Raw genomic sequence first — 12482 nt, forward strand, 5'->3', positions numbered from 1 at the left:
GGGTCCAACAGAGAGGCAAGGATAAACTCCCAGGATGGTGATGTAAGAAAGAAACTCCAAGAGCAATAGCTGGGTGACAGTCTTAGAGGGCATCCAGTCCAGAATGGAGCAGACCAGAGAGCTTCAGGAGGAGTAGTTCTAAGAATAAAATAAAAAGGATAGATTGGCTGATGTAATTGATCATATTGAAAAAGTATTTACACTTCTGTTACAGTTCAGGATAAATTGGTGATAGGTGCTTTTAGCAAGTGAAACAACACAAAATGAAAAATGTTAACTCTAAGGTGAAAAATTACATAAGAGAGGAAATTTAATGGTAACACGTTAATTTTCTTCATTGAAATGGCATATATAAATACTGTTTTCTAATCAGACCTAATTTTTAACATGATTTTTAGAAAAATTATGAAAATATATAAAATCTGCCATCCTAATTATTGTCAGGTGCATAGTGTTAACTATATGCACATTGTTGTACAACAGATCTCTAGAACTTTTTCGTCAAGTGTAATTTTAATGAATGTGTAATCTTTCATTTTAAGGATATACCATATTTTGTTTAAACAGTCCTGTGTTTTTGAACATTTAATTCTGTTTTGTTATAATTTTGAGTTTTGCAGTAGAAATGTTTCTGGCTAAATCTTTGCCTACATCCTTGACATTTTCTTCAAGTTAAATTCTTGAATCAGAGGAGGTCCACATTTTCATTAAAACTTAATCTTTTTTTTTTTTTAAGTTATTTAAAGTTTATTTATTTATTTTGAGAGAGAGAAAGAGCAAGTGGAGGAGGGGCAGAGAGAGGGAGGGAGAGAGAGAACCTCAAGCAGGCTCTGCACTGTCAGCACAGAGCTCAATGCGGGGCTCAAACTCAAGAACCATGAGATCATGACCTGAGCTGAAATCAAGGGCTGGACGCTCAACCAACTGAGCCACCCAAGCGCCCCCATTTAAGCTTAATCTTAAGTAAATATTTGTTTAATCATCTTATTTGACTCAGAAAGATACAGTTCCTTTTGATCTGTGGTTTGGTGTCCAGAAACCTAGAAATTTTGATTCAGTTGATTTCCAGTGGGGCCTAGGCATCTGTGTGTTTCAAAATCTTCATAGATAGGAACCATTTCTAAATATTTAGTGGACATAAGCAAAAGTACTTGTGGGAAATGTGTGTGTGCATCCTCTTTATAGAGGATACTTGGAATGTAGACCATTTAAAATTAATATGCTTAGAAAAGACTTTTTTTCCCCCTAGGAACGAATGATCACACACTTTGAAAGGTCCAAAATGGAGTAAAGAATGGGAAGATGTGCAGTTGAAGATGGGTAGTAACTCGGAAGAGATCAGCTTCTGTGTCAATCTTCTACACTCCTCCATGGAATTAAAGGAGGCAGTGAAACCTGATCTGTTCCTTGACCTTTGTGCATTGGAGCTGGTGAGAGGTGTCAGAACAAGGAGAACATCTTACTGAAAACAAGTTCATAGGACAAGAAAAATCTACAAGTTTTTATTTACAACATTGATGCCCCTTTCCCTCCCACACCCTGACATGGATGTTTATGCAACTTATGTGTGTTGTTCCTGAACCTTCTATAACGTTTAAATTGTTTAATCTGTCAAACTAAAAAGTTTAACATCTTCTAAAGAACTATGACATCAACGCCATAATATGTAATCTCCAGGAGCAACTGCCTATAATTTTTATTTATTTAGAGAGTTACATAGGTGATGGGGGAAATTATCAATTACCTTTCCATTTCCTGAGAAGCCAAGGTTACATCTTACAGAGGTAATTTGGAGAAAAAAAGAGTCCCGAGCTAAGGAGCCATGGTTCTATGGATGATTTAAAACAAAAACAAAAGAGTATGTAAGAGAGAAGCAAACTGTTACAGTATGATTCAGATCATTTAAAAAAAATCAAGTGCAATTTTGTTTACAAATGGTGTATATTAAAGATTTTTCTATCTCAGATGTACTTTAGAGAGAAATATTAGCTTAACTCTTGACATCTGCTATTGTGACACATCCCATTGCTGGCAATGTGGTGCACACTCCAGAACTTTTAACTACTGTTTTGTAAGCCTCCAAGGGCGGTGGCATTGCGGAGTCCTAGGCAGTGCTTTGTTTGCCTTCGTGCCATTCACTGGGTGTTGCACTAGATGCAGAGAGGCACTCCGTCTAAGTGCTTGTGAATGAGTGCCCTGCTAAAGGAACTGTAATGCTTAGGAAGCAGGAGCTAATACAAAGGAAACAGGTCCTTCTGGCTTAATTGAAACAGTTTTTCCTGCATGAAGTAGCGTGAAGGCCCTGGACTGCTGCTCATTCTTTAGGATCGACTGTTCTTATACCTGGTGTTGGTTTAGAGACTGTTTATAAGAGACATCACAAGGTGATGGGATTCATTTGAAGCACTATATTTGTTTTAATGGTTTTGTCCAATTTTGCCTTCCCAAGATTTTTGTTTTACATAGAAAGTTCATGCCACTTTTTAATATAAAAAATTTTAACAAAATTAATATATTTTCCTCATTTTTTTCAGACTTTCTCTAAAGACCATCCTTTCTCCCAATTTCTTGTGGGAATTTTCCTTCCATGGTTTTTACTCTACATTGTCTTATTATCTGTTGAAACCATTGACCACATGACCACAATCTTACTAACTCATACTATAGTGGAAGTGTTTACATTTATTTGACATCTCTGTATAGCTCTTTGCTGTGGTGATTTAAAAAAAAAGTCACCTAGGCGGTATCTCTAAAGAACATATGAAGAACTGACTATATTCTCAGGTTAATCCATTAGCAAAGGGCTAGTGGTACTGTTGTGTGCTGTTCTTCCATAGAGACACTTAACAAGTGAATAATAGTTATAATGCACCAAGATAGTTGGTCAAATATTTTTTGAGGGTGGTTAGATGTTGACTTAAGACTAGGGAAAAAATCTTAAGGTGTTAAGCAGTAGTGTAAAGTAACAAATTTTGTAGACTGTACCTGATAATTCTTTCTGCATTCTCTTATGGGTTATGGCACTGTGATTACATACAGCGTATCATTTCTTAGAACTGGTTCAGAAGTAATTTATAGTTACATTGACGTGTTACCTGAGAGTTTATATCGGTCTTAGTCCTTGGGCCTGAAACTGCTAGGTATCAGGTCTTCTTTGAGGACAGCAGCTGGCAGTTCTATATTTTCAAGGTGTTCATTTTCTATGGTGAAAATCACCCATAATGCTCGATTCATTTAGCAGTTTTTGTGTTAATACTGACACTTTGAAAGTATTTCACTGGATTATCAGAAACAGCATTTGGTAAAGATGGGACAGTAATCCTAATTTACAAGTGAAGAAACTGACATTGTATAAAAAATAAAGTGACCAAGGCCAGTTTTTTTTTTTACTTATCGTAGACTTCTGTTTTAAACTCAAATGCTTTAATGACCTACCTGCTATATTCTTTGTGTGTCGGGGGGTTGCCAGATACACCTCATTCTTGCAGTAGTTTTCAAACATTAAAGTCCATGGACTCACTCTGGGGACTTACTAAAGCACAGACTGCTGGACCCCCTGAACACCCCCCCCTCCCCATCCAGATTTTCTGATCCAGTAGGGCAGGAATGAGGCCTGAGGCTGCATTTCCACTAAGTTTCCAGGTGATGTTGATACTACTAGTCTAGGGATCACATTTTGAGAACCACTGGCCTAGAACAACCTTTAAAAAAAAAGGGTAAAATAGTTGAAGTTGGGATTATAATGGTAATGCAAAAACCACCATTTATTGGGTGTTTAGAGTGTGTCAGGAGTTGCTAATGTCCACAACACCAAGTTAGTGTGGAACACTACGATCCTTTAGCAGATAAAGAAACAAAGGCTAATTTCCTAAATGGTCTCCATCCCGACTAAGTGACGCCAAAGCCCGCACTCACCACCATGCTACACTGTCTAAGACCGTTCCAAGATGCCCCTCCCCCCCTCCCCGCCTTTTAGGTAAGCCCCGTCGCTAATCAGGCTCCATGACACACAAGTTCTGGGTCTAGGGTGAAGGTGGGAAGCCTAGCGCCGGCGCGTTCCTCGAAAGAGCGTTAGGAGTTTGCGCGGAAGGGGTGGGCTTCTGCTGCGGAAGGGGCGGGCTTAGCCCGGCAGGAAGTCCGGTGTTGGCTGTGTTGCCAAACGGCCTGTAGCTGGGGTCTCGGTCAGCGTCCCGCTTGGCCCTTCCTTTGGGCTGGTTCCCGGCGCAGGCCCAAACCTGGCCCGTCCCCGCACACTTCGGGTGAGACTGCTGCGGCGACTCTTCTCGCCGCCATGCATGACGCCTTCGAGCCAGTGCCGATCCTGGAAAAGCTGCCTCTGCAGATCGACTGTCTGGCTGCCTGGGGTGAGCCGAGGGCCCGAGGCGGGTTTAGCGCAGAAGCGGTTCCTGCCTTTCACAAGGCTGGGGATGTGGACAGGAGTCTGGCTGTATGGACTCCGATCGGACGCTGTCCGAGAGGCATGGGATGAGGGAGGGCATAGTATTGTAGACAGCGAGGTCAAATGGGACTGTTTGGCAAGTCCTCAGAGACCCAGACTTTAGGTACGTTTATCCTTGCTTTCGGTATAGAGTTGAAGGTTGAACTTTTCTTATTAACTGTGCTCAGCTTTGGGTCATTTCGATTCCCAAGAAGTCTTCAGTTTGGAGGGGCAAGCAAGCACTGGGGAGTTTTCAACCTACCGGGGGCTTGAACTTGTCCAGATGATTGTTGTTTTCTAGGTGAAAGACAACACTATTTTGGGGGGCATTAAATACATTAATACCGTATGCCTTTTTTCTTAGTAATCACTCATCGTTCACTTGTCAGTTTTCTAGGTAGCTCACGTTGTTGTTCTAAACTCAGTTTAGCCAAGTGGTTGATTGCCTTGTATTCAAAATGTCCCAAGTTACCTAACTGTGGGTAGAAGAGCATCATTCCAGGCTGTCATGGAATCTAACCCATTAAAAAGTTGTGTAATCCTCTTGGGATTGGTCAGTACAGAAAACAGGGTCTGGCATCTCCTGTATGCTCTAGAATGAAAATGATTTCAGGAGTCTAAACCTTGACTCTCAGTTATGAACGTTATGCTCTTATCTTTGAGTGCTTGTGTCTGATAACAGTCACCGAAGACCAAACAAGTAATTTAAGTCTTTCTTGTTAATGTCCAAGTGCTAAAAATCAAAGACCATAAAAAAGTGGCCCAGAAGTCTTAATCAGATCTTATACTGAGCTAGGTGCCTAAGATGGGCCTGGTGGAATCTTGGTGGTGGCTGGTGTCTTCTGGATCATTTACAGACGGTACCACCCAGTCAGTCTTGCAGAGTTCCTTACAGCCTCTTCAGTAAGGTGCTTTCACTACAGGTCTTCATGTTAATTTGCACTGTCTTGCCTTTAGCAGCCTTGGGCTTTAAAATCACACCTTCACAGCTGTCTTAGTCCCTTGGGTTAAGGAGAGACTCTTGCTTCCTCTGGATATCTCAAGAAACCCTCCATTTTCTGTGATTAAATGCTCAGTAAAAATTAAAAATAAGCAGAGGAGGGGCGCTTGGGTGGCTCAGTTGGTTAAGCATTGGACTCTTGATTTTGTCTCAGGTCATGATCTGGCAGTTTATAGGACTGAGCCCCGCATAGGGTCTGATAGTGCGGAGCCTGCTTGGGATTCTCTCTCTCTCTCTTTCTCTCTCTCTCTCTCTGCCCCTCCCTATCTTGCACACATGTGTGCACACATGCTCTCTCTCTCAAAATAAATAAACACTAAAAAAAAATAAATAGAGGAGAAAAGAAATGTAAAAAATGAAAGACTTGACACTGTACAAAGGGACACATTCCCCTAATTTTTCATCAAATATGTATTAGATGTATGTATATGGACCAGTTTCTCTGCTAAAGACAGGGCTTAAAGGATGATTAGGAAACAGTGCCTGTGTTCCTAGGACATAGAGTGAGAAACAAAGACATATGAACGGATTATGATGTAAGATAAATGATACTGGAGGCATATGCTGCTTAATATAGAAACATGGGAGAGAGGAACCCAGCTCAGCCTAGGAGATATGCTTCTAAAAAGGATGAATGCAGCTGCTTACCATACTTGTCAGAATCCTTGACTGATACTCTCTGGAACTAGTAGTACATGTATCTCAGCCTCTCACCAACTCCACTTTGTCACCGTAAAGGTTCTCTGTACTTGAGCTTTCCAGAAAGATAGTTTTGAAATGGTAGGGCTGGGGCACCTGTGTGGCTCAGAAGAGCGTGCAACTCTTGATCTCAGGGTCGTGAGTTCAAGCCCTACATTGGGTGCAGAGATTACTTAAAATGAGTAAATAAATTAAAACTTGAAATGGTAGGTAGCTCTTTGCCTTGATCCCAGCAGGGGACGGGCTTGTTACCTCCTAGGACGCTGCAGTAGATATTAGGCTACAAGAGGCTATTTACCAACTCTTGACTCAAAACTATTTTCTGACCTGAGCAGCAGTAAATACTACTATTTCTAGTCGTTACCCTTTTTACCTAAAATTCATCCAGGACCTCGAGAAACCAGATCATGCAGGGCCAGACAGTATTCGAGCTGGAAGATGTCTTAGAGACACCATAGTCCATCTCTTGGGAAATGGAAATGAGGGAAATGGAAATGAGGATGCTGATGCTGATGACTTCTCCCTAAACTCCAGAGTTGTAGAATCCGTCTGATTTTTTTTTTTTAATTTTTTTTCAACGTTTTTTATTTATTTTTGGGACAGAGAGAGACAGAGCATGAACGGGGGAGGGGCAGAGAGAGGGAGACACAGAATCGGAAACAGGCTCCAGGCTCCGAGCCATCAGCCCAGAGCCTGACGCGGGGCTCGAACTCACGGACCGCGAGATCGTGACCTGGCTGAAGTCGGACGCTTAACCGACTGCGCCACCCAGGCGCCCCAAAATCCGTCTGATTTTTAAATACCTTCATTTGGACGTCTAGTAGCATGGCCACAACGGTTCTTGATTCCACTCTCCCAAAACATGCTTTGTCCCCCTGCATCCCACATCTCAGCAAATGACATTTCTATGTACCTATTTTACTAAGGCCAAAAGCCTTGGAATCATTCTTCACTTCTCTTACATGCTGCATCTAGTCCATCTGCAAATCTTGTGTGCCCTACTTTCAGAATAAGTCTAGAGTCCAGTCACTTCTCTCCATCTGTACTGTTTCTACTTTGATGAGAGCACCACCTCTTTCATTTGGATTACTGCAGTAGTTGTCTGACTGATCACCATGTTGTTTGTTATTGTGCTGCTCTCAGTCTTTTATCCACACGGAGGTAGAGTGATCCCTTGAAAATTTAATCTGATCACATCTCTCCAGTGCTCAGAACCCTTCAGTAGCTTCCTATCACAACTAGAATAAGTTCCAAAGCCCTTTCTGTGCTTCATACATCTGACATCATCAGACCTCTAGTTACTTCCCCTCATCCACCCCATCTCCTGTGCTCTTACCCCGTCTCCTTTGTCCTGTTAGTCACACAGTCTTCTTTATTCCATAATACCCAAAGCATGTACCTACCTCAGGGCTTTTGCACTTGCTCTTTCCTCTGTCTGGAACTCTCTTGCTCTAAATATTACATTCCTCCTTCCTCCTTTCCTTCAGGTCTCTGCTGAAATGCCACATAAATCAGCAAGACTTTCTTTCCCCAACTATGCTATATAAAAGACAATGTGCTATTCTCTTACTCAGGCTTATCCTTCTTCTTATTATGGATTGCTACTTAGTGCCGTTTTATATTATATTATTGTCTCTTTCACTCCATATTAGAATAGAAGTTCCTTCAGAGCAGGAACTCTGTTTTGTATATTGCTTTATAGTTCCTAGAATAACTCTTCATAATAGGTGTTCATTAAACCTATGTTTGATGAATGAATGATGATATTAATAGTAATAGCTTCCATTTATTGAGTACTAGTCTGTATTAAGCTTTTATGAAACAATAACTGCATTTTGCAGAGGAATAACCTGAGAATTTAAGTAATTTTTCCAAGGTCCTATATCCAGTAAATCATGTCTGATTCTAGACACTGGTACCCAAACTTTAATATATATTCAGAACCTGTAAAGAAAAATGCAAATATGTGTGTGTGTGTGTGTGTGTGTGTATGTGTGTATATGCAGTCATTCTTATATTTTCCAAAGAAACAATAGAAAGATAAAAAGGACTAAAATGGTTGCCTGTAGCAGACAGGAGAGAGTGGACAAGAATGGAAGCTAGACTTCCCACAGTTTTAGCATTGAAACTACATAAATGTGTCGTATAATTAAAAAATTGAATTCAAAAATGCAGATTTTGGGTCACTTTTGCAGAATTTATTGTATCTAAATCAGATCAGCACTCAGGAATGTGTATTTTTAATAAGTTTAAGTCGTTCTGATATAGCTAATCAGGATTATGCTTTAAGAAACACTGTTCTTTGCTCTATGACCCCCCAAAAAAGGAAAATGACCACTATCTTTTCCATTTCTGTATTCCCTGCAGTGGCCAGCATAGGGCCAGGAATGGAATTATATATCGCATGAGCTTGGGCTGGGTTTGCACTGTTGGACAGATCTTCATTAGGGTTATTATGAGCAAGAGGGCTCAGCACTTCCTCACTTCCCAGGAGGAATAAGCTCCAAACTTGTGGCTCAGGATTAGTCTGTCAGGAATTTTCTAGGGCTGATTGACATCTGTTTATGTATGTGTTATCCACAGAATACACCGTTTATGTAGTGTGTCCCACTCTCTGATTTACTGTATTGGGTCTCAGAAGGGACTGTCTACCCAAATTTTGAGCCTGCTCTGGAGACTTCTCATTCTCTTTGTTTTGTATCCATTATTGTATTATAAGATGACATGTCATAGAATGTGGAGGCCCAACGTGGGTCAGGTCTTCTGGTCACCTGAGCCCCCACTGACTTCTAAAACCAAATGAAGCCTCTTCAAGATTCTGTGCCATTATCACATCTGGATGATGCACTGTTTTCCCTTGTGAGTTTGAGTATTAGGAGTGTGTGTGTGTGTGTGTGTGTGTGTGTGTGTGTGTTGCTTTTACTATATAAAGGAAAGCTGTTATAATACTTTGCATGTATGATAAATGCATTTTTCTCCAGCACCTTCAAATGAAAACGTGAAAAGGGCCAAATAAAATCTCAATTAAAAATTTTATTTATTTATTTGTTTATTTATTTACAATGAATTTGTCTGATTCCACTTTATGACCAATAGAGTAGGCATTTGATAAGAAACATCTATTGGCAAGTAAACATTGCAATAAAAATGGAAAGTAGACTCTTGAATGTCATGCTTACAAGTTTGACTTCATTTGTTAGTGGTGCAGCTTCATGAAGGTTTAAGCCCCAGTGTGACAGTATCACAGATCTGTCTAAGGTTTGCTATCTGTCTATAGCAAACATGGAAGGACACATATAGGGAGACCGGTGAGGCCATCACAGGGGTTACTGGAGACCTGGGATACGGCTGTTGCAAGGTACCTTACAGAGGTGAAATTGATAGACGTTGCAGACCTGGGTGTAAAGATAGGTTTCTCAAAGACACAAAGAAAAACAGTAGGGATTTGGGAAGCAGAGTGGGAAGGGAAGGTGAACAGTATGTTGGCCTTTTGGTTATAGATTTTTATGTATGTTTTAAGTGAGTTAAAAACTTTTCTAGTTCATTTTATTGACATCTGAAATAGCAGTGGGTGTCCTAAAAATCAACTTTAGCATTACCAGTTGCTCAATACAGTAGTATTGAGCACAATATCTTTTACAAAGCAAGCACTGTGAACTTAATTCTTTTGTTTTCTGTGTTCTCTTCTGGCATAAATCTCCAGCATTCCATTAGAGCTAGTGTTATTTCTGATTTCTCTTATGTCATTGAGAGAATGCACTGTTAGGGAGGCTGGGTGGCTCAGTCCAATAAGTACTGGACTCTTGGTTTTGGCTCAGGTCATGATCTCACAGTTGTGAGTCAAGCCCCACGTTGGGCTCCACGCTGGGCATAGAGCCTGCTTAAGATTCTCTTTGTCCCTCTCCTGCACATACACGCACATCCTCTCCCTCTGTCTCTCTCAAAAAAAAAAAAAAAAAAAAAAAAAGGCACACATTCTCCTACTTCCTGTGTCGACACAAAATAAAAGAAGACAGAGTCATTATCTTTTCCTGGAAGACTAAGGACATCAACCTTAGGAGGATTTCTCCAATCAGGAGAAATGTTCCTGATGTGGCTTTTGACCCCTGTTTTTGTTGTTTTTACATTTTTTTTTAACTTTATTTATTTATTTTGAAAGAGAGGGAGAGAGTACCGGTGGGGGAGGGGCAGAGAGAGGGGGAGAGAGAATCCTAAGCAGGCTCCATGCTGTCAGCAAGAAGCCCTCCGTGGAACTCAGTCTCACAAACCATGAGATCATGACCTGAGCTGAAATCAAGAATCAGATGCTTACCCGACTGAGCCACCAGGGCACCCCTACCTGTTTTTAGAAATATAACCAGTGTCGTTCAGACAACCTCTGGCCAAAATCCATTCTTTTGACATGTGATGCCTTAGTAAGTACATCACAGCATGTAGTTATGTCCTGATGCTTCCGTACACATCTTAATACATGTATGAATCGGGACAAATTATTTATCCCCTAGGCCTCAACTTCCTCATTTATAAAATGGGGCTTTATCAGAAGGATGTACCTCAAAGGATAGTTATGAGGATTAGTGAAGTTAACATATGATATGTGCTTAGCATTTCCTGGAACACAATACATTCTCAATAAAGTATCTGTTTGTACCATTTTCCAATATTTTATCTCGTAAAGGATCAAGAGAGTTTATGAAAGGAATGAATGACCTTTATGTTTGTTACAACATCAAAAAGCTGAGGAAGTACCTGTACATGCTTAACTTACCTTAATGAGGTAATATACATCTGTCAGGGTAATTATTTAAACCCTTTTGAAGCCTCTTTACTTTCCGCATAGACCATTTTAGTGTCTCCAAAGCAGTCCTTGAACCAACAGTGTTATTAGCATCACCTGGGAACTTGTTAGAAATGCAAGTTTCCAGGGCTGCTTTGAGACCAGCTGACTCAGACACTGAGGGCAGGGGCCAGCAATGTGTTTTAACAAATCCTCAGATAATTTTGATACATACCAAAGAACCACTCACTGGCCTAGATCGTCTTTTTTTTTTTTTTTTTCCTTATAAGAGCTTTATTGAGCTGTGATTCACATACCATACAATTCACCCATTTAAACTATACTGTTAAGTGGGCTTTAGTACATTCACAGAGTTGTACAAGTATGGCCACAGTCCATTTTAGAACATTTTTATTATCCTATCAGCCCCATACCCCTTAGTTTTTACTCCCTCATTTTCCTATAAGCCCACCAGCCTTAGGCAACCACTAATCTTTTTGTCTATATAGATTTGGCTCTTTTGACATTTCATATAAATAGAATCATAAAATCTGTAGCCTTTTTCGTCTGGCTTCTTTCATTTAGCATAATGTCAGGTTCATCCCTGCTATTGTAGCACATGTCAGCACTTCATTCCTTTTGGTGGCTGGCTTATATTCCATTGTGTGGATTTGCCACATTTTGCTTATCCCTTCATCAGTCGATGGACATTTGGGTGGTTTCTACCTCTTGGCTTTTACAGATGCTGCTTCTCTGAACATTTGTGTCCAAGTTTTTGTGTGAGCATATGTTTTCATTTCTCTCATGTATATGCCCAGGGGTAGAATTGCTGGGTCACATGGTAACTGTACGTTTAAGTTTTTGAGGAACTGCCAGACTTTTTTCCAAAATGACTGTACTGGTTTATATTGCTGCCAACAATGTGTGAGAGTTGCAGTTGTTTGTTTTGATCTGCTAGGCCGCCTTTTGAGATAATGAATTCTGTAAGGTTAATACTCTGTGGCACTTCTAATTTTCCTTAAGGTAAAATCATTAAGCCTCCAAAGGGTACCTTTTAGCTTTGTTTCTGACATTAGAGACCTACTTTCATGTTTATATTCCCCATTTTATGATTATATAAATTTTCATCCTATTTTTGGTCAGTTTAATTTTGAAACCGTGAAGGCAGGGACATTGTCTATTCCCTGATATGTCTAGTCTAGTAATGATGCTTTTTTGATTGGTTGGTTCTCAAACATTTCTTGAATATAAATATTCCTTAGTTTTGCAAAATACCTGCTATCAAAAGCAACTCCTTTTCTTGACCCTTTGACTTCTCATTACAAGCCCCAGCTCAAGAAGTAGGGTTTTAGTAAAGCTGATTGACCTTTCTCACAGTTCTTTTCTCTTGCAGAGGAATGGCTTCTTGTTGGCACCAAACAAGGACATCTTCTTCTCTATAGGATCCGGAAAGATGCTGGTAAGTAGCAGCTCTCCAGAATTGAGAAAGAGATGGCTTACTACTCATGCAAAAAATGTTGATAGCTAATATACAGCTGTGAAATCAGTGATCCCTAGATCATTAAAAA

The 12482-nt window shown here is 40.3% G+C and overlaps 2 protein-coding genes across 4 annotated transcripts in view; both read left to right on the forward strand.

Annotated features, from left to right (window-relative positions):
- The window catches only part of TMEM87A (transmembrane protein 87A), a 41638-nt gene extending 39127 nt beyond the window's left edge, over positions 1 to 2511 (forward strand). For both annotated transcript variants that reach the window (XM_058738099.1, XM_058738100.1), the window contains exon 20: positions 1250 to 2511. In XM_058738099.1, coding sequence (XP_058594082.1) covers positions 1250 to 1291 — 42 coding nt within the window. In that variant the 3' untranslated portion in view covers positions 1292 to 2511. The remainder of the gene's footprint in view (positions 1 to 1249) is intronic.
- A 1612-nt stretch (positions 2512 to 4123) lies between these two features.
- The window catches only part of VPS39 (VPS39 subunit of HOPS complex), a 46272-nt gene continuing 37913 nt past the window's right edge, over positions 4124 to 12482 (forward strand). Inside the window, exons 1-2 of one of the 2 annotated variants that reach the window (XM_058738091.1) lie at positions 4124 to 4364; positions 12308 to 12373. In XM_058738091.1, coding sequence (XP_058594074.1) covers positions 4292 to 4364; positions 12308 to 12373 — 139 coding nt within the window. In that variant the 5' untranslated portion in view covers positions 4124 to 4291. The remainder of the gene's footprint in view (positions 4365 to 12307; positions 12374 to 12482) is intronic. The other variant, XM_058738090.1, reaches the window with a different exon arrangement.

The sequence above is a fragment of the Neofelis nebulosa genome, chromosome 7, assembly GCF_028018385.1.
Source record: "Neofelis nebulosa isolate mNeoNeb1 chromosome 7, mNeoNeb1.pri, whole genome shotgun sequence".
Classification (NCBI taxonomy): domain Eukaryota; kingdom Metazoa; phylum Chordata; class Mammalia; order Carnivora; family Felidae; genus Neofelis; species Neofelis nebulosa.